Source organism: Pogonomyrmex barbatus, unplaced genomic scaffold, assembly GCF_055798465.1.
Source record: "Pogonomyrmex barbatus isolate J1 unplaced genomic scaffold, ASM5579846v1 scaffold2, whole genome shotgun sequence".
Classification (NCBI taxonomy): domain Eukaryota; kingdom Metazoa; phylum Arthropoda; class Insecta; order Hymenoptera; family Formicidae; genus Pogonomyrmex; species Pogonomyrmex barbatus.
Genome location: NW_028297116.1, coordinates 25,931,126 through 25,953,818, shown reverse-complemented (window position 1 = coordinate 25,953,818; position 22,693 = coordinate 25,931,126). Strand labels below are relative to the sequence as shown.

The following is a 22,693-nucleotide window of genomic DNA, read 5'->3' as shown; positions in this document are numbered from 1 at the left end:
TATTCAATTACAATGTACAATAGTGCGATGATTGATGAACCTTTGCCACGCGCGGAAATGAGACCGTGGGGAAATTACGTGACAAATAATGGAAATACATGTTCGGATTTGTGGTCGCGGGCGTGCGCGCGCGCGCGCGCGCGAGAAGCAACCGCAAAGTGACGTGAAGAAACGTATTGCACGTCGCTGCACAATGATGTATGCTCGCGCGAATGCAAAATGCGCGTTGATCGCACGGAAATTATTGAGAGGTCAGCTGATTCTCGGAAGGAATTTATCTCGGGTTTAAACTGACAATGAGTCAATTTTTCAGGGATCTTCATAGCGATTAATTACCACCATTGCCAGGCGTTGCCGCTCGATATCCGTTATCAGCATTTGCGATCAGCAAAAACAGCATCTTATCCGCTCTCGAGCTTCGCGGTTTTTTTGCGTATCGCTTCACAACGATGCCTATCGCGAATGAGAGATCGTTGCAGTTTCGTGAATCTCTCGAGCTGTGTATAAACAAATTCATTGACATAATCATGAATATGCAAAACGGCGAAGTAGGAGAGTCTTCGCGGCAGCAAAGAAATTTGAACCGATATCTATCTTTTGACGTCTTTTGACTTAATGACGTCATAAAAGTGCCTAATTGCTGAATTACTAAAAAATGTGTCATGTATATATGAACTTATTTTATACTTTTATGAGTCTAGTCTTTGTGCATCCTGCTTTCAAGATATAGACGAGACTTGGTTATTTCTTAAAGAGGCAGGTAATGTTTGAAAATATATTACACGTATTTTTATATATATTGAAAAAATTATGAAAAATTATAGCTTATTCTAGATCACGTTTAATATAATATAAAAAATTTTGCGGTTTAAAATCTGGATCCAAAATTATTTAGTAGTAAATATAAAGTGGAAATGTGCTTTAATAGAAATATAATTAAGAAATAATGACAAAAATCTCAATAAATACTTTAATTCAAGATAAAGTAAAATTTTATTGCGACATTGCAGATTAATTGTTTTGTAAATAAAAAATAAGATTCTTGTCATTATTTCTTAATTACATTTCCATTAGAACACATTGCTACTTTGTTACTAATTCATTTAACATTAAACAATTTTTAAATTTTTAGATTTTAAATTGCTGCTAAATCTTTTTGTATTATTTTTAAATGTGTTTTAGAATAATTTATAAATTTTTCGTAATTGTAAATATAAAAATAGGTGTGACACAATGTCAATCAATCGCCGCTTCTTTCTTGCTACTATTTCTCACGATTGTATGGCAATTTTTTAAATTTCTCAAGACGCCAAGGAATAAGCGCAATAAAACATTTCGTAAATCTTATTAAACCGCGACGAAAGAGGCGTATCGGAAGTTACATTATAGCGTGGTACTAATTTGCTGGCGCAAATTTGCGCGCACGGCGGAGCTTTTGTGCACACGGCATTATCTCTTTACATTACGATGATGTCCAATGTAGAAATAAAGCGACGAATCAAACAAACAACTTTTACAACACGATCGGTCAACAATTAAAGACTTTGTTTATGCAGCCGAGCAGTCGAGATTATCCCTCTTGTTTAATTAATTTCCGTACTTTATTTTCGAAAATCATTCGACATTTGGCTATCGTGCGAGGAGGTACGTAACGATATCTCATCTTTAATATCGTGCGACTGTACGTTATTTCGGACGGTAGAAGACTAATATCGGCTATAAAATAATTAATTTTCTTCACATTTGATTGTTACGGATTGAGTGAGTGAGTTTATTGTCTTCGATAAGGTGAGACGGTTAGACATTAGCGGGACTGGTGCCCAAATACAAATATATAACGAAATATATAACGTTCGAGAGATCAGGAAATTAGAAATCCATTATTTAAAAATTATGCCGAGATATCGGAGAAGTCATCGATCGGAGCTGACAGCCGGCACTGGTTAAGACGACCATTCATCAAATTACGTGGTAATTTTGGTCAATGATAACTCATGACTTTGAAGGCAGCTTCCTACGAGCCCTCGTCGAGGGAAGTGGCCAATTGCCGTGCACGGCTTTCGTACAGTCGCTACTAGAAACGCCTCCAATAAGATTCCTCTCGTGATGATACCTTGATAGGATTATTTGCACTTCGGAGCGATTATTTTTATAAATTTCTATTATTCGCAACATCGAGTAAAAAAAATTCTTACGTATGTAAAATTTCGCGTTAAAACTCTTTTTTTTTAAGTTCCTCCATCCTTTTCCTCCCTTTTCTCTCTTTTTCCGTTTTTTTACAGTCAGGAATCGGATTGTTAGTGATTATGATATTTTGATTATCAGTTCACCGACGTGACGTTCTTTCAGGTACTGTCTTTGAAAAATGATGTTGCCTTGATAAGAAACGAATGTAGAATAATACATAAATGTTAGCTCTTATCGGCAAAACGGTGTATCTCCCGAATTGAATTAATACGTGCGAATTGAATTAAAATGTCGCATTAGATAGGAAGAGGGAGGGGGAGGGGGATGACAATTTCTTCCAACACCGCGACGTACGCGAGGTGTCCGTTGACAATAGGCAATTTGATCGGCTGTGAGGGGGAAAATCGCGCGTGTACGTACATACGTATGCGACGGTCGACGGCTGTCAGTGCGGTGCCTAATGAGTCTGTAAATTGGTTCAGGCTATAGGGCCTCCTATCTGAGAATTGCACAGTCGGCTCTCTCGTCTCGCTGTTAGTGTGACTCACTGGCTTCGTGTGCGTTCTCGCTCGTGATTCTCAAACTTTCGACATTTCTCCCTCATCGATCTGTCCCCGTGTGTATCCGTGTCAGTGTCACAGTGTACTCGTCGATTTCCCCATTCCGCCAGTCCGACGGAAAAGGAAAGGGTTCTGGGTCATCAGATTTTAGGTTTCACATTGACAACCATTTTGCAAAGGGAAGGAAATATAGCGGAACTCTACGAGTTCGATGTATCGCGCGCAGATCGGTTTGTCGCGAAAACGTCATTGGACATTGCGCAAAGCGAAAGAATCGGCTATCAATCGATCCTTTTCGAGGAACATGGAAACTGCATGTTTAATGTGCAGAGAAGAGAGAGAGAGATCATGAAGCATTAATGCATCGGAAGGAGATATCGGACGACTACGCGCGTGCGCGAGTGTATAATCCGTGAAATCGCGACGCGATCGAGCAAAGAGCGCAAAAATGGCAGGCCAAACCGTGAAGAAAGAACTTCTGGAGGAGACTCTACATCATCAACCGGAAGGTAGCGAGGAAGAAGTGGATAAAGAATGGGAGGAGTTTACGAGACTAATGGCGAAATTAAAAGAGAATCGCCGGAATCGTCCACACAGGTATATTCGCGTGCAACATTCCTCCTCGATTTTAATAAAGAGAAGTAAAAAGTAAAGAGAGAGAGACACCGAAATTTTGAAAAATCTATCTAGATATCTGAACAAATCTGAATGTAAAGCAAAACGAGGAGGAGAAATGAGAAAATAGAAGCAAATCAATAATTTATCGATCATTTTTTAATATTATATTAAAAATATTTTGTAAAATAGAAAAATAGAATTAATAATTAAGTAGCAAAAATCGAATCTAAAATCTTTTTTAGACCTTCTCAGGCGTTCTACCCATGTCCTCCGCCAAATGCGGACGAAGAGCAGCAGGAATTCGATCCTTTCGACTATATTAACACGATTGTAAGCAATTCTTTTTTGACAGTCGGTTAATTATTCGCTCTTCTGTTTTTTTAAACGATCGCAAATATTCCACGTAAATTTGCGCTATTTGTTTGAATATGCAGTTTAAAGGATATTAACCACATTTGCTTTATTAATTAATTATTATTAATTATTATTAACTTATTATTAATTTTCTAAAGGTTCCAAAATCTTACACTTTATTTTAAAGGCCGTTTTTAAATTCAAATTCTGAAGGCATTTATGATTATATATCATGCCATGATGAATTAATGCAATTTTTAATAAAATTAGTGACTACAGAAACAGTTTATAATTAAACCGTGACTATTGTTGCTAGACAAAGCCTAGACTAAGACGCTACTTGCCAACACTTTATTACGTTGTAATATAACGATTTGTTCAAGATTTTCTATAGTTCATAAATCATTTTGCAATACTGAATCCAATGGCGCGACCTTTGGACAATTGCCAAATGGGTGAGATTATATTTCAAATAAATGATTTTGCGACACGATTGTTGTCAAATTTAGAGAAACGTACAAGTTTTCTTCTCTTATTATTCAAATATCATGCCATGATGAGTTATTACAATTTTTAATAAAATTAATAATTGCAGAAACAATTTATAATTAAACCGTAATTATTGTTGCTAGACAAAGCCTAGACTAAGTCGCTACTTGCCAATACTTTATTGCGTACTAAATCTTCAACTATTTCTTCTAATGTATCTCTTTGTATTTTTTTATCTTTCTATCTTTTCTATTTTTTAAATATTTTTTAATTCATGATTTACAAAAATTATAAAAAAAAAGAATATGTGATAATCGTCAAAAGTTCATGTTCTGTTTTCAAGAGTCCGTACAGTCTTCAAATGTCTATAAATTTCATTTTTCTCAAATATTTCGCTATAATCCGCATCATTATCTTATCGACGTGATGCTCACAACGTATATGTCATTACAAAAATTGTGCGATTTGTCCGTGATACTTGGCAGGAGTGTACGTACATGTTAGACCTTGACTCGTCGCGTATCATACGAGAGAGTATCGAATATTTTGTCGTGTGACGTCTGGCTGCGAGTGTCGAAATCTTTTAATAAATTCAGAAATGCCGGCCGATATGGATCTTAATTTTCGCGCGAAACCGTATAGAGAAAAAAAATCTAAATTCACATTTCTCTCTTAGGTCTCTCGCGTGAATATAAGAATCTCAAAAAAATAATTTAATTGAATAAAATTCTACAAAATGTCTCGAGACATAAATTCACAAACGCAGAGACATCGCGAGAATATTATTTGTGCATATTTTTTCTTTTTATGTTTTTTGTGAGATATTTGCTGACAATTCACATACGGTGCTAAGAGTCTCTAATAAATATTTCTTACGTAATCCTGTGCTTGTTGCATTGCCTGTTCGCGTTATGAAATTTACGATTTACTTCTGACAAATAGATGGGGAATAGATGGGGAATTCGCGATTTATTGACAGTCTCGTACTTACTACTATATTAAAAAACCGTGGTAATCTATCAATTGGTGTGTTTAAGTTACGAATCTTCTTTTTTTTATATGATGTCGTGTTGCAAATTGTGACGTTCAGGCAGATTCTTATTTTGTGAAAACGTGTGTGTTTCGCGTCGCGACCGTATATTCCGCGACCGGTACAATTTAATAACGCGTGGTGAACAATTTACATCAGTCACTGCAATTAAGCACTTGATCAGCTGCCAACGAATCGCAAACGATTCTCGCGACTATTTCGCAATTTACGGCAATGTAAATGCGGAATTCTAATGACGTATGCTCTTCTAGATGTATATTAGTAAAGATGTGTAACGCAAAATCTTTTGTACGTGTTCAAACTGAACAAAAAAAAGTGCAAATTATTTTGCAAAATATTATCAAGCAAATTTAATTATTATTATTTAAATAGTTATAATAAATGTTTATTATTAATGCATAATATTATTATGTATTATATTATTATTTTATATGTCAAATTTTTAGAATTTCTGATATTTCAAAATCTTAAAAAATCTTGACATCGAAATGTCAAGACAAGTTTTTAAATGAAATGTATTTAAAATCACGTTATTATTCTAAATTCATGTTCTTATAATTAGACATGACACATCTCATAGTTATTAAAACTGAAAATATATAAATAAATAAAGTTTTCACATATCTTTATTAGTCAATCTGATATTAACAGTTATTATGCAAAGTCTGGAATTTGTTCATTAATTAGCGAGTTTGATTAATATTTTGTAATGCTTTGGTTCACGCCAGATAACTAAATTCTCTGCTGTCTAGCAGGAAGCTTTGATTTGCGTTTTTTATGCAAAGTATTCACGACAGATTTCAGGAAATACTCTAATAGTGCAAGTGTACTCGCGTATATCAATTCATAGAGTTTGATAATCTAAAGGAGTACGCGTGATCTTTGCCGCAACGCCTTTCCAAGCAACGCTTTTATGCGCGCGAATGAACTCTTAAGGACTCGTTATATTTATTGAATATGCGTGACCAGCATAAAGAGATCCTCGCGTTACCATCATGCATACATATATATATATATATATATATATATATATATATATATATATATATGCATATATTCCAGCATTTATACGCATATGTGTGTTTTATCATACATGAATATATGCATGTGATAACAGCACAAGCTGCATGAAGCTGCACTCTCGTACAATTTCTGGATGCATCTACACACTGCCTTAGCTTTTTTTTATTGCTAGCGTTTGCCACTTTTAAATATTACCAGCTTTTTGTAATGGTAAGCGATAATACCAATTATACGGCGAGATAACTAGCGTGGCCATAATAGGATGAATGAGCAATTCGAATAATTGGGAAATTTCTATACGCGCGAATGTTTATTTGAGAGGTCGTCTGTATCACCAATCAATTAGGCTTAAGATAATATATTACATTAACTTTTATTCACAATGAAAAAATTATAAAAAATTTATAGATTATTTTAGATCGCATTTAAAAATAATATAAAAAGACTTAGCGGCAGTTTAGAATTTGGATAAAAAATTATTTAAATGGAAGTGCGCTTTAAAAAATATAATTAAAAAATAATGATAGAAATCTCAATTTTTTTATATAATTAAATACTTCTATAAGTATTTAAGATTTTATATATATAAAGTTTCACTGCAATGTAGAGATTAATTGTGTTGTAAATAAAAATTGAATTTTTATTAAGAGTACAAATAAGCGACAGTATAAAATTAAAATTAAAATTTATTTTAATTACAGAATAATTTCATTCTATGCATGGCAATTTATAAACTTTATATAAATAATCTTGAATACTTAAAGTACTTATATAAAAAACATAAAGTTTTTATCATTATTTCTTAATTATATTTTTATTAAAACACATTTTTATTTTATATTTAAATAATTTTTAGTACGAGCTCTAAACCATCGCAAAATGTGATATAATTTGTAAGTAAATTTTATAGCTTTTTTATTATAAATAAAAATTATAAAAATTATAAAAATAAGTATGATAGTATGAAATATGATTTTTTCTTTCTTTCTTAATTACTAAAATTAGATTAGAGGCCGATTGCCCAGTAAAATATGGTCGTTGCTGATGCCACGTTCGTGCGTTCGTTTTTAGATATTGCTTGTATTTCTCTTGTATTAATCTAGATAACCGAATTTATTCTGATTTGATCTAATCTCGCGTTTTTACGACATCTTCATATTGAAATCGATCGTATCATGCACGATTAAAACGTGACTATTGAATATTTCATCGGCATTAGCTTCTTTGTACTATGTAGCAAAATGCCAAGAAGAAAAATGCAAATGACTAATGAATCTCTAAGTTGGCTATTAATATCAAGATATTTCGTCAAGTCGAACTCTACGATTCTTTATACGATCGTAACCGCTCAACAAAATCGCATCATGCATATTGCATACATATTTAATAACAAATATTTTATTTTATTTTTATATTTTATTAATAAATTTTGGCGATAATATTAAAATTATAGCATCATACCGAAAGAACAGTTTTGCTAATTTAAAAATGGCGAGATATAAATATGAATATAATTTTATTGAGCTAATCAAAATAATTATGCATGCACGATAATATTGCAAAAACTTTTATATATTTTAATAATTAATTTAAATGCCCTATAATTATTTTGATGGTCTACAAATTATTTTCAGATCTTTATCTGATTAAATGTTTAAAGACTCGAATAAAATTATTTTTTCTGTGTAATATTATGATCAAGATTATTGATGATCAAAACTGAAATCAATTAGCAATCTTGTTTTAAAATATTTTATATCTTTAAGATAACGTTTTGTGTATATTTCTTTAGAGAAAAGAGAGTGATTCGCAAAATTATGATAAAGAAACGTCACTCACACGTTAGATATTCATCGATGTTTTTCACTTGTCATAATATTATTTTTTGCTTGCTTAAAGAGATCTGCGTGATAACAAACGTGACTGATTATTAAGCGGTTGATTAGAGAATAATATAAATTTGTAGCAAACGAATAAATAGACCGCAGTATCGCGTGCCGAGTTTATAATTCGTGAGTGATCGAGAATATTAGATTTATCAAGAAAGCGTAAACAGAACATAAGTGGTAGCGAATAAATAACAAACGCGATGGTGTTTCATGCCAAGTATATTTTTGCGCGGATCTTGAGATGCACTATATAAAATAAAAAAATAGTTTTTGTATGTGCACTACATGCCTGCAATGCGATAAAATCTAGATTCGAAAATGTTTTTCGAAGAAAGTGACTCTATACTGATACGGATTTGTGATAAAGAAGAATGCATTTTGAAAACCAGAACGCACATCAGATGAATTTATATGGCATCAGGTGAAACGTCGCAGCTTATTTGACAATAAACAATAGGATTTCGCCCTGTTGATGCTGGCTGGGCAATGCTAAAAATAAGGATTTTGATCGTTGCCAAACTTCAACAAATATTGCTGAGGTTTGAAGCAGACATCCACGAGACGTCGCCGTTCAGTTTGCGTTCGTGTGCACATATGCACAGATGCATCGTATTATTTTTTTCAAAAATAAAGGAAGTTCTTCAAAATACTTGTGAAAATTAGTATAGACATTGCCGCAAGTTTATCGCTATCCGCATAAATCGCCAGGCTCACGAATACGAATAAATATATGACAGATAAACACACATAAACATTACACGCGGGGGACATAAGCAAAATTTTTATAAGAATTTCAAAGTTTTATGCAAGTGGATTAGTATTACAATAAAAGATAAGAAGTTTTTTTGTGTGATGTTTACGGAGAACGTAAACGAGATTCGTCTAGTGATGAAAGTTCTAAAGATCTGTTAACGTAAAAGCAATAAAGAATTTTAATATATATATATATATATTAAAAAATGTAAATGTAAACGCAAAATTTATGTAATGATTTGGAAACTCGTTAAGAAATTATTAAATAACAAGAAAAGTGAATGATATAAAATATTTACAGTATTTTTCGTTCAATTTCATTAATTTTTAATTTATTTATTAATTTATTTATTAATTTATTTATTATCCTCAAAGTGGATTATATAAGAATGCGCAAGAAACGAAGAATAAGACTCGTGCATCAATGCCAAAACTACAGATTTCGAGATTTAAGTTTCTAACATCTCCTTTAATGATTTCTGACGAACTCGATTACAACGATATCATACGATTACGACAATATCAGACGGCAATTTTTTGAGAGAGTAAAACATACTTTCTGATGAAATGTATGACGGAGAAACAGTTTTTTCCGAGATAAAATCGGGAATGTCCACACGGCGGAACTGTGGGACAAAAAAATAAGTGATGTACGATCGTGCTCTGATGATTTACGAAATGGTGGAGAAGTCGAGGACCAACGCATCCTTAGACTTGGATTCGAGCAATTCGAGTGACGCGTCCTCTACACAATCCAAACTCTTTGCCCAGTTCTCCTTGCCGGCCTTGATTTTGAACAGGGCGTACTATGTTTGTAACGACAACTACCTTGTAAGTGCATATGCTCGTATTCTAATCCTTTTGTTTTCCCGCGGTCGGATAAGTTTCCTGTTGAGACATCCTCGTGCACAGTTTTCGCCGGCATTATGACTATTACGAACAATTTCGTACAATTGTTTCTTGCGGCTCGCCGATGATAGCTCGTCGTTTATTGCCGCTCGTATGAAGACGATAATGTATCAACATGTAGACAATAGTGACGTATACGTCGACGAGACAACGCTTCATTAAAAAGCGTGATATATTTTTATCATGCGTGGCACTAAATGCCGCAGGCAATTATTTTTCACATAAAATTGATATTGAATTAACAAATTAATGAAACTTCGACTACTTAAAAAAAAAATAATACGAATCAGTTGTGAATCTTTTTTCAAACTGTCGATTATATTGCTGCGGTCTTTTGTCTGTCGAGAAATTTTTATCGTTCACGTGATCGAATACATTAATCAATTGCGGTTTTGTGGGTTAGATAAATGTTCGTTTTGATACATAGTACTTGCGCCGGATACGATATCAGATATGATTTTCAGTTTTGACACAATTATTTTAGTGTTAAATTAACAATAGAATGTCGGAGGCTTGCTCTTTCAATACTCTCATTCTCTCTCTCTCTCTCTCTCTCTCTCTCTCTCTCTCTCTCTCTCTCTCTCTCTCTCGATTAGGATTGTAGAAAGTTTTTAAAATCAACGTCTAATTTAAACAAATTGATGACAACTTTAAAGTAAATTTCTTTGAAAGCAAAGCCAAGCACTTTCATCAGATCACTGATTGATAGATACGTATGTGTGAAAAACACATAAATTGCATTTAAAATTTTATCGATAAGGCGATATCACGATATTTGAGACAGAGTCATCACGAAAGATATATCACTCCTTTTCTTGAAAAGATTGTAATCATTTTGAATATCATATAAATATCCCGATTAGATCAATGATACGTGAAAACACCTTTTTAATCGAATTAAATTTCTCATTCAATACGATTAGATTATACGGCATGAAACAAAGTGTGAAAATTATTATTACATTTGAATAATATTTATTGAATGCCGAATGCAACTGTTATTCTTAATTATACATAATTTTTTTATATTATTTTAGCATAAATTCTGCATGAAATTGTTGAATAATGCTTTTATAATTGCATAGAATTTATATATTTAAGTTCATATTTGCATAACTAATTTATCTAAAATATAATTGTTATTGAAATTTTTTTTATCTCGTTGTTTTGAAAGAGTTCTCTTGAGAATTTATCATTAATCTGAAAATATTTGCGTTTGTAATTACCATTCTTTCGTAAAGAAATTTAAATTTTTTAACAACGTAAATATGCTACTTTTATAAACAATAGATTTTTGGGATTTTTGTAAAATTGTGTCACATTACATTGCTTTGAGAGTGATGGAACTTTAGATTAAATTCCGGCATCAATATAAATAATATATGAAACGTTGTCGCATGCGATGAAAATGATATTTTACGATGTCGTATATCATAGCGAATTAAATTTCATGTCTAATTCTGTGAATTTGGGTTAAGCATTGTTCAAAACAGAAAATTTAAATTGCAAAATTTGGAAATTCTATCATCTTAGAGCGAATCTGTCGTTTCTCGTCTGCACATGAATTGATGAATTAGTAATCGAACGATTAGTAATCGAAATGACACGAAAAACCGGCTGCCTCTAGATGTATGGTCGCTACACGAAGGACTTGGGTGAGTACGCGAAGGAAGAGGCACGCAAGCTCAAGTATCACGAGAAAGCGAGACGCAAGTATGACAAGACAAGAGCTGAGGATCTGCGAAAATCCAGGCGAGGTCCACTGTGCCGGAAACTGCTGGCTCTGCTGGCATTTGCTTGGAAACACACTGGCGCTCGATTAGGGGAAGATTGGATCTTTCTTGCACTTCTTGGCATCATCATGGCGCTTATTAGTTATGCCATGGATCGTGGCATTTCCATATGCAATAACGGTCAGTCTGTTTTGCTTTTGATAATAAACTTCATTTCCGAGGAAAAAAATCTCAAATAATTATCATATTTATAATATTAACGTTTATTAATTTTTAATAATACTTTAATAATATTTAAAATTATTATTTTATTTTTAATTTTTATTATTAATTTGATAAACTTTGATAAATTTGTTAATACGGGCACAGGAATGAATTGGCTACCAAGTTCTTTTGTAAGCTATTTATACTGTATTTTTAATTAGTAATAATAGTTGTAGCAATAATAAAGCAGATAGGATTAAAGGAAGGAAGGAAGGAACTTAATGTTCTTAACGTCATCTAGATTTAAGAAATTTTTTTGTGACTTTCAGTCGGTTTTTGAAGTTAAATTGTCAGTTCCAGTCCAGTATTTTGTACCAGGTTTATGAAACTGCTCACCCAATTTTTCTCTAGATTTTTAAGCTCAAGAGAAATTGAACTCCAGGATTTTTAAGCTCAAGAGAAATTGAATCCCAGGATCTGTATTTTTTTCCGACTATGTTTGCATTAAAAATATTTCCATAACTATTTAGATTTTTAATAATGTTATTCATGAATGATTTTTAAATAAATTGTTGCAACTTAGATATGCTCTTGATTAAAATAATTGAGAAACTTTTGCTGTAATGCAAATTAATTTGTACTACTGGAATAATAAAGTTCGCCATTCTTTAGATAATCTATGTTATTCCTCTATAGTGATCTCTTCCTTATTCGCTCCACGTTTCTTATCAAACAGCTTTATAATAATCGAACTAACATATAAAAAAACTTGAATCTGCGTGTCTTTAGGGCTTCCAGAGAGAAGCTGCTGATCAAGACGATAAAATAGACTTTCTCTTGCTTTCTCTTACAATTCATTCTTCGATAGGTTCGCATTTTATCAAAGAGCTTGATAGTATTTTCAACAGCCAAATTTAGCTTTTTTACGTTCATCATATCGCTTGGACGGCTCATCAATTGATATCGAAAGTGTTTACAATTCTGATTTTGATAGATAGGTCTTATAATTAGTTCGCCATTTGTTTGTTAAAACGGTTAAAAATGAACATATACTTCCTGATCTTGTAGTCTCTCTGATCTGATGGTCTCTTGATCTTTCTCACTCTATCAATATACAGCTTCTGTTCAAGATAGCTCCCTGGAACAAGCTCATTCAAGCCAAGTCCTTGGTTATCTAGGCATATGATCTACGTAGATCAGTAATCCTAGACTTCTTGTTCCGATGATTATCTGGATGGATTAAAATATTGTGATTCGACTTAGTTTACTCTTGCAATTGACACACACACACACACACACACACACACACACACACACACACACACACACACACATCTTTGTCTCTCAAATGCGAATCCAACTATAAAAATAGGACTATGGGCTTTTTCAGTCAACTTTCCTCTATAAAGTTACTTTTCATATCGACTGTGCTGCTATAATGAACTCAAGTTAGTTGGACTCATTTTATCAGTATCAATCTGTTGTCGTTTCCTAAGGAAGTTGCGTCCTGAAGGATTTTATCTAGACTTTTATCGGTTAATTCTAATCTGAAGCAGTCGCATTATATTACTCGAGTAGAACCACGACTCGTAGCTCGTGGTCGGACTCGTACTCTTTGCTCTTTGCAGCTTACATCTTGACTCGGAAGATTTTTCTTCATTGATTGCACTTAATTATCCACTTGAGTGGAGTCCCTTAATACAACTATAAGTCATTCCATCACTTCAAGATGAAAATTCATTCGGAGGGATATTTTTAATTAATGTATGAGTTAAATATTTCATTCTGAAAAATTATATTAAAACTTGAAACGCGATTCCCTTAAAACTATGTTTTTCAATACTTTTGCAGAGCTAACTCAAATAAAGTATCGAAATATTTTTGTTTTAAATTAAAAAGTATTAAATTTTCTATGAAATTGATTATAATCTACATACTGTTATTTATTTACATTTTATTGCTATAAAAAGCAGTTTATTTTTTCATATTTTTGTCGCTATTTTGTTAATTTTTAACGACTTTTTTTATCGCAATTCATTCTGTAGTGGAATATTTCCTAAATATAATAGGCTCATTTATGTCAATTGAATCATCCATAATCTTTGCAAAGCTGATTTACATCGTGATAAATTAAGCTGTAGCAGCAAGGATTTTACATTCACTACATTTTTATGCCTGTATTACCGAGTTTCCATGAATTCAAACTTTTTTATTCTTCTTAATTTATATGTATTTATAAAATAAAAACGAGTGTTATGAATCTCACAAAATAGCAAAGCTGTAAATTGTAAAAATTGTAAACTTTAATACCGATAAGCTCAATTAAAAGGATAGGATTTTTGTAAAAGTAAAGATTGTCTTGAACGCCAAGTCTTTAATATCGATATACTGATATGACGCATTAACAACGATCTCATTTCACCAGCCAGGATATGGCTTTATCAGGACCTTACGAAGCATCCGGCCTTGCAATATCTGGCATGGGTGTCCATGCCCGTGTGTCTCATTCTGTTCAGCGCCGGCTTCACCGCAGAGCATAGGTTCTGGCATTCCGGAAATGAAGACTATTCTACGCGGCGTGGCGTTAAAGGAATATCTGACCTTACGTACCTTGATCGCCAAGGTTAGCTTGCAACAACTTGATCCATTCGTTAAAAGCTCGAGATAATCAGTCTTAAGATTGAGCGCGCACAAGTTTAAGTTGGATTACAACTTTTTTAAAATTCTTAAAAAAGAGCGCGTCGGAATCCTGTGAAACGGAGACGGGAATAATAAAGATCGTGATATGCCAAAGGTGATCGGCTTAACGGCGACCTTGGGCTCGGGGTTGCCGCTCGGCAAGGAAGGCCCGTTCGTGCACATTGCTAGCATCGTCGCAACGCTCCTCTCCAAATTGGTCACTAGCTTCCAGGGCATTTACGAGAACGAGAGCAGGAACTGTGAAATGCTGGCCGCAGCCTGCGCCGTGGGCGTCGCCTCCTGTTTCGCAGCTCCGATCGGCGGCGTTCTCTTCAGTATCGAGGTCACCACGGTATACTTCGCGGTCAGGAATTACTGGCGGGGCTTTTTCGCAGCGGTTTGTGGCGCCACGATGTTTCGTTTGCTGGCGATCTGGTTTCAGAGCGAGGAGACCATCACGGCGATGTTCGCCACTAGCTTTACCATGGAGTTTCCCTTCGATCCACAGGAGCTCCTTGTCTTCGCTCTAATCGGCGTCGGCAGCGGACTGCTCGGCGCCTTCTATGTTTGGTTGCATAGACAATACGTCATTTTCATGCGAAAGAACAAGAGCATGAACAGCTTTCTACAGAAGAAGTAAGTTACTCAAAATTGCATATTGATATTGCTTTCTGATAATCACCATGACGCTAATTTTTTTCATGGGGCTTTGATTAACAGACGATTAATCTTAATTTTAGTCGTTTTTTGTATCCCGGCATCGTGTCTCTGCTGGTCTCGTCCGTGTCGTTTCCGCTCGGACTCGGTCAATTCATGGCCGGCGATTTGAACACCCACGATCAGGTTTCTGGGCTTTTTACCAACTTTACTTGGACGAAGAAGAATCTCACTGTCGAGGAGATGAGTATCGTGAAGCACTGGTCGACATCATACACCGACGTCTTCAGCGGACTCCTTAGTTTCGTCTTAGTCACCGTAAGAAAATTACTTTTTTTTAAATAAATGCTCAATTTTGCGATTATCCTTAAATCATACAAGATGTAAAAACAAAAGAAATCAAAGAAGAACCTTCACTTTAATCTAAAATGAATTTCAGTTCATCTTCTCCATCATAAGTTCGACGGTACCGGTACCATCTGGAATTTTCATTCCTGTTTTCAAGATCGGTGCTGCGCTGGGTAGAGCAGTTGGTGAAGCTATGGCTCTCTGGTTTCCCACTGGTGTGCGTTATGGTGGAATAATTACGCCTATTATACCAGGTATTTTCGTCTATTTAATTGAACGTATCCATTGTAGATTTATATTATTTCGCATTACAATATTTAAAAAGTACTTATTACGAATAATTAATAAAAACTATGTTTCTGATACATAAGTACGATATCGAATATAAAAGAAGTATTGAATCGGTGTAATAACATCATGTAAATTTAGTTGGATTCAAAGAAGATGCAAAATTTGTTGAGGGAAAAATTAAATTTACTTCATGAAAATATATTATTTAGGTGGTTATGCCACGGTGGGAGCCGCTGCGTTCTCCGGCGCGGTGACGCATACGATATCCGTCAGTGTCATCATCTTCGAGATGACTGGTCAGATCACACACATTGTACCCATAATGATAGCGGTGCTCATCAGCAACGCCATCGCCGCGCTTCTGCAGCCCAGTATATACGACAGTATCATCCTCATCAAGAAATTGCCCTACTTGCCTGATCTGCTTCCATCCAGTTCAGGTAATTCTTCTCTCTGTTCATTTGACCCTTATCTTCTTTCATAACTTTTTCAATTAACTAAACTAATATTATGCATTGCTATTACTTCACAAAGCATTTTAACTGAGCGGAATAACTGAGAAGGTAATTTTGCACTCGTAGTTTTGCGTTCTCTTCAGATTTTTACGATCGAAAAAAGTAGTGGTGTTAAAAAATTATTGTAGGAATGTACAATGTTTACGTGGAGGATTTCATGGTTCGCGATGTAAAGTATATATGGCACGGCATCAGCTATCAAAAGTTGAAGGAGATACTGAAGGAGAATCGTAAACTTCGCGGGTTTCCGCTGGTGGATAATCCAGATTCTATGATTCTGCTTGGGTCGATCCAGAGATTAGCGTTGATTAAACTCATCGAAAAGCATATTGGCCGCGAGAGGAGGTTACAGGTAATGAGGAGGTTACGAATGTTTTGGAATTTCATTCGCGAGCGTTATTCTTCATTGCTGAGCGTTACCATAAACGTTTCAGGTTGCGCAAAAATGGCATAAGGAGGCGGAAGAGAGAGCGCGCGAGGAAATAGAACGACAACTGCGGGAACAGGAGAGGACAAGGAGGCCTTCAAGATTCGAAGTCATCCCGGCACCTGACATTCTCAAGATGCAGCGACAGAGCGTTAACGATCTAACGATGTCGCCAAACAACGGCGGCGGTCCCGATCATGTAAGCCACGCGTTCGTGTGGTTGACTTTGACGTCACTCGTGATTATTCCTCTCTGTTGCTCCTCATGTAGATTAATGTCCTTCGTGGGTTTTAGCATACATATCATTCGCCGGTGTTTGGCTCGCAACCGAAGAAGTCGATCTTAAAGAAGACCAATTCTTTCACTCTAAAAGGATTCAGCCCGTTAGTTAGTCCGGCAGTGACACCCTATACGACAGTCACAGGCGCGGAAAGCAGGCGGGCGAGTTCCTTTGTTGCTTACAATATTAGCAGTTTCTTACATAATGAAAAAAAAAAAATATTATATTCTATATTATATTCTATATTATGTTCTTCAATATTAATCTATTTTATCTTAAAATGTTTTATTAGAAAATATATATCTCCCATCCCTTTTGCTTTTATTTTTATGTAGGCTTGAAATATCGCAAGATTGAGTAGTAACTAGTATTTGAATAGTAACTTAAAAAGTTAAAAATTAACTAATAAAATTAAAAAGTTGACTTAATTTGATTAATTTTAAATAAATAATTAATCTATAACTTCAACTAGTTATTTTTAAAACGTAAACTTTAACTTATTAACTTTTTTCCCAAGTTAAAAATTTACCTATGTAAAAGAAAAAATTGTAAAAGGAAAAATGCATTTCTTAAGAAAAATCAAAATCAATCAAAATCTAAATCAAAATCAATCATATATATCATAAATACATTACAATATATAAAAACATTCTCTGTTATTTATATATTATATAAATTTAATTTACAAATAAAATATTGAATTTATTTGATAATTCGTATTGTAATTGCTTTGTTATTTAAAATACTAAAAAAATATTTAAAAATATTTATATTAAAAATATTTAAAAAAATTAATTAATTTAAATTTAAATTAACTTCTAATTTAATATAAATAATACTATTTTAAAATTAATTTTAAATTTAATTTAGATTAATTTAATTAACACAATTTATATTTGAGTTAATTTCTTGTTACTTTCATATTATTTTTAACGTAAGTAAGTTAATTTTATAAGCCATTAATACACATAACTTTAATTTAATTTAGTTAAAAATATTAATTTACCTGAAATTACGTAATGATATTGCGAAATTTATCCTGAAATGTCGTAGATATTAGAAATTAGAACATCTGCGAAATTATTAATAAATAAAACACACAATAATTATTAAAAAGAATAATTATTATTATAATTATTGTAGGATCCGTCTGGCCTTCGAAGCGATCTTTCGTAAATCCGCTACGTTACAAGATGTAGAGCCTGATCCGGAGTTAGGTACCAGACAAGAGAGTCAAGAAGTTATTAACGCGCAATCTCATACGCCCATGCTGGCCCCAAGTCCGGCAACATCGAAAAAAGTACAATTGGTAAGCAAACATTATTGACTCCATGAGATACAATATATGAATGACATTTGCTCGTGTTAATTTAGCCTCGCGAAAGGGTAATAGACATGTCAGCCGAGGATCAGAAGCGATGGGAAGAGAGCGAGATGGCACTCGAGGTTGATTTCTCGAGGTGTCACATCGATCCGGCTCCATTCCAGCTTGTCGAAAGAACGTCCTTGTTGAAAGTTCACAGTCTTTTCAGCATGGTCGGCGTGAATCACGCCTACGTAACAGCCATTGGCAGGCTGGTCGGAGTCGTTGCGTTGAAAGAGGTAAGATTTCTCCAGCTAAGACATCGAAAAATTGACGAATTCGAGACATTTTCTCGGTTGAGAGAAAATGAGGGGTAAAAATTAGAAAATTACAAAATTTACAAAATTTTACATGGATTTTATTTTGCAGCTGAGGAAAGCAATTGAGGACGCAAACGCCGGTATTCTTCCGATGCATCCCGAGTCGCATATCGCCGAATCAATCTCAAGTTTGACGAGAAGCGAGACGGACACGGAGAGCAACAAGAACATCAACGCGATGAACTCTATAGGCCCTCTGGATTGCGAAAAAGCGGACAAGATCTGAGGGCGTCGTGTCAAGAAAGATTATATTGTGATAGTCGCGTCGTCGTTGTCGCGTGACGCGGCCTAAATAACGCGAGAGAGCCGTTTGTTTTATCTAATCCTCATTTTCCCTCCCACCCTTCCTTCCCAATCGTTCGCGATGGAACCATTATGCGCGAATAACGCGTAACGATACTCTCAAACACTTCTCTCGTACTTAAGCTTAAGGTGAACGATATAATGAAAATTCCGAGGAAGGATGCGAGTGTGAGAGATTGTGATTAAGCGATGCAGCTCCGTTCTGGAATTTCCTATTCTATTCTAACGTAATATCTTACGATATTAAGTGACGCGATCGCTGATCATATTTGCGTTCGCGTGCGTAGAGTATTTTTACTGGATAGACGGATAGATTCTCGCGCATTGAGATTCGTTTCTCGGCGGACGATTTACGCAAGACGCAAAACGTTTCATCAGAAAATATCGTGGAGACAGAGAGAGAGAGAGAGAGAGAGAGAGAGAGAGAGAGAGAGAGAGAGAGAGAGAGAGAGAGAGAGAGAGAGAGAGAGAGAGACAGACAGAGACAGAGACAGAGACAGAGACAGAGACAGAGACAGAGACAGAGACAGAGACAGAGACAGAGACAGAGACAGAGACAGAGACAGAGACAGAGACAGAGACAGAGACAGAGACAGAGACAGAGACAGAGACAGAGACAGAGACAGAGACAGAGACAGAGACAGAGACAGAGACAGAGACAGAGACAGAGACAGAGACAGAGACAGAGACAGAGACAGAGAGCGAGAGAGAGAGAGAGAGAGAGAGAGAGAGAGAGAGAGAGAGAGAGAGAGAGAGAGAGAGAGAGAGAGAGAGAGAGAGAGAGAGAGAGAGAGAGAGAGAGAGAGAGAGAGAGAGAAAGTACATTTTGTATATTTAGTTACGATAATGCACATTATACCTGCGTTCGTTTACAACGCGCGCGAGGTCTGGATCAAATTGCGAATTTCAAGTTTTAGGCGAGAAAGACGACTAAGATTTGAAATTTAACCCAAGAATGCGTTTGCGAAAAATATGTTGTGAATCGCGAGCCTATCGTCAATGTCGCAAACGAAGATAAATGTTTTTAAACGATCGAATGGAGTGAAAAAGTGATTTGTAGTGCCAAAAGTAGCGACACTGCAGCTTCCCACGTGATAAAATGTGCATAGTCGATTATTCTATGTACGAAGTCATTCGGGACTCCTATGCAGGTGCTTGTCTAGTTAGTAAGTATATCTGACCATGGTTGTGCCAGACTATTATTTATTATTTTAATTTGTTAATTATTGTTACTCAAATATGCGAAAAGATCACTAAGATGTTGTACATTGAACTTAGCGAGGAAATGCAGATAATTCTCTTTCATTCTCTACACGATACTTAATTTAGGTCGAAGAAAAATACTTCGAATATCCGTTCGATTTCTTCTAAGAATAATTCTAACTCGCATTTATTTCCATAAACAGAACAGAAACATTCAGAAATTATTCAATTTGAAAGTGCGACTTTTACTTTTCATTAAATATCCAGTTTGCGCGAAAGAAATGTGTCCTAGCAATCACAAGTCGTACTCCAGATGTATCAGAATGAAGAGTATTTCCTTGTAATTCACTATTAGATGAATGATTAGAATGTAGAAGCAAAGAATAATGTATATCGCAATTATTATTCCGATTATTTATACCAAACTGTGCATTATTATTATCGCAATCCAAAGAAAGGCTCTAACATCGTTTTATTATTCTGCCATTTGACCAACCGTAAAAATTGCTGACGATATATATTTAAGGTACATTTTACATTCCACTCAACTAAATTCTTAACTCGTTAGATTGTACATTTATTACGTCAAATATATTGTCGCATTATGTGCGATAATGCTATCCGATTGTAAATACGCACTGCGTGGAAAGATATTAAATAATTTATTATATTCGTTTATTCAACGATACGATATTTATCAACATAATTAGGAAAAAAATATAAAGAATATAGTTAAACCTGAGCAGATTGTTTTCGATTATTTAAATTACTTTATCATCTATGATTCATTATTAAATCTCAGTAATCAGTAGAATCCAGACGGAAAGAAGAGAGATAATTGATAAAACAGTTAGATTAATTGTTACATTCAAATTCCCGAAAGAAAGGATTTAAAAAATATTTGAAATTAAATAAAAGAACGCTTCGCGAGATGTTTTGTGAGTGATCGTTCGCGGGTGTTACATAAGTTCAAGGAAGTTAGAATCATATGAAGAGAAATTTAATATTAAATTTAATATTAAAATAAAAGATTCCGTCTAGAGATAATAAGATAATAATAAGTACAATACAGGAAGAAACAAACAAACTAACTATATAATATGTGTGACTATGTTAAAAAGAAAAAGGAAAGATGGGTTAGATAGTTTATTCTGTGACGAAAGAGACAAAAAAAAAAGAAATTCTACCGAGAATATGGAATTCGCGGGAGATGTATATTGTTATATATAATAATAAGGAGAAGAAAGTAGATCGAATAATAGAGAGAATTTAGATACTCACTTAGATGAGTAGATGGAAAATGTTAAATGAAGAATCTCATTAGTGAGGAGGATGGAAGAATAATTGGATTCAGGAAAATAGCAGAGAAAAAGGAATTTCGCGAATTGTTTGAAAAGAAGAAATTGGCGGATAACTTGTGGAGCTGGTCTAGATAATTTTTATAAACTGCGTATGTTTTCTTGAAGTCGCGTGATAATAAAAGAAGGCATCTAATAAGAAATAAGAGAGATCTATGTTAAATCTGATGATCATGTGATATTTTTATTGCTATGGCTCTTCTGACAAGTCTAGCCGTTCAATTTCCTATAAAAATTTTCCGTAGACGTTGAACGAATTCCAAGTGGGCGAATTACAAGTGGAAACTGTAGGAGTAACAATGTTATTCCTTAAAATAAAATAATAAACAAAAAGAAAGAAAGGCAGAATGAATAATGAAATTGTGACTTGCTTTCTTGAATGAATCTGCTATTGATACTATCAAAAATGATCCAGAACGATCTCATTCAATAAGTAAACAATATGGATGACAGCGTAATTGATCGTAAGTGACAGATTCTAATTTGAGGATTACATCTATTTTTATACTTTTTACAATAAAAAAATTATTAAAAACTTATTAAAAACTAAAAATTATTAAAAAAAATATCTTAAATCACATTTAAACATAGTACAAAAAAGTTTAGTCGCGATCTAAAATGCAGTTTTAAAAATTATAAAAACAGAATCAAAAATTATATAAATAAATGTATAAGAAATGGAATGTGCTCTAATTAAAATGTAATTAAGAAATAATAACAAAAATTTCAATTTTTTAATATAAGTATTTTAAATATTTACGATTATTTATGTAAAGTTTCGTTGAAATGTTGTAGAGATTAGTTGATCTGTAAATAAAAATTTAATTTTATCACTTTGAATCACTACTTGTTTTATTTGTACTCTTAATAAAAATTTAATTTTTTTACAGAACAATTTGTCTCTGCATTATAATAAAATTTTATATAAATTATTTTAAAATACTTGTATAAAAAATTGAAATTTTTGTCATTATTTCTTAATTACATTTCTATTAAAAGCGTATTTGTACTTTATATTTCATATTTAAATAACTTTTATTCAAATTCTAAAACGCCGTAAAATTTTTTTGTGTTAACTTTAAATACGATGTAGAATAATCTATAATTTTTCACAATTTTTTTATTGTAAATAAAAATAGATATATATCCTTAACTAACTGATTGAACCGAATGATTTGA

At 33.8% G+C, this 22,693-nt stretch overlaps 1 protein-coding gene across 1 annotated transcript; it reads left to right on the top strand.

Moving 5' to 3' along the window:
• The first annotated feature begins 1,201 nt into the window (after positions 1–1,201).
• ClC-a (chloride channel protein 2) lies at positions 1,202–20,898 on the top strand. The gene is given in 15 exon segments (XM_011642756.3): positions 1,202–3,344; positions 3,608–3,695; positions 11,461–11,746; positions 14,196–14,295; positions 14,297–14,393; positions 14,565–15,085; positions 15,190–15,424; positions 15,546–15,708; positions 15,955–16,185; positions 16,389–16,612; positions 16,695–16,886; positions 16,982–17,124; positions 18,111–18,276; positions 18,342–18,569; positions 18,700–20,898. Coding segments are annotated over 15 exon segments (3,000 nt in total). The 5' UTR covers positions 1,202–3,195; the 3' UTR covers positions 18,877–20,898.
• The last annotated feature ends 1,795 nt before the right edge of the window (positions 20,899–22,693 follow it).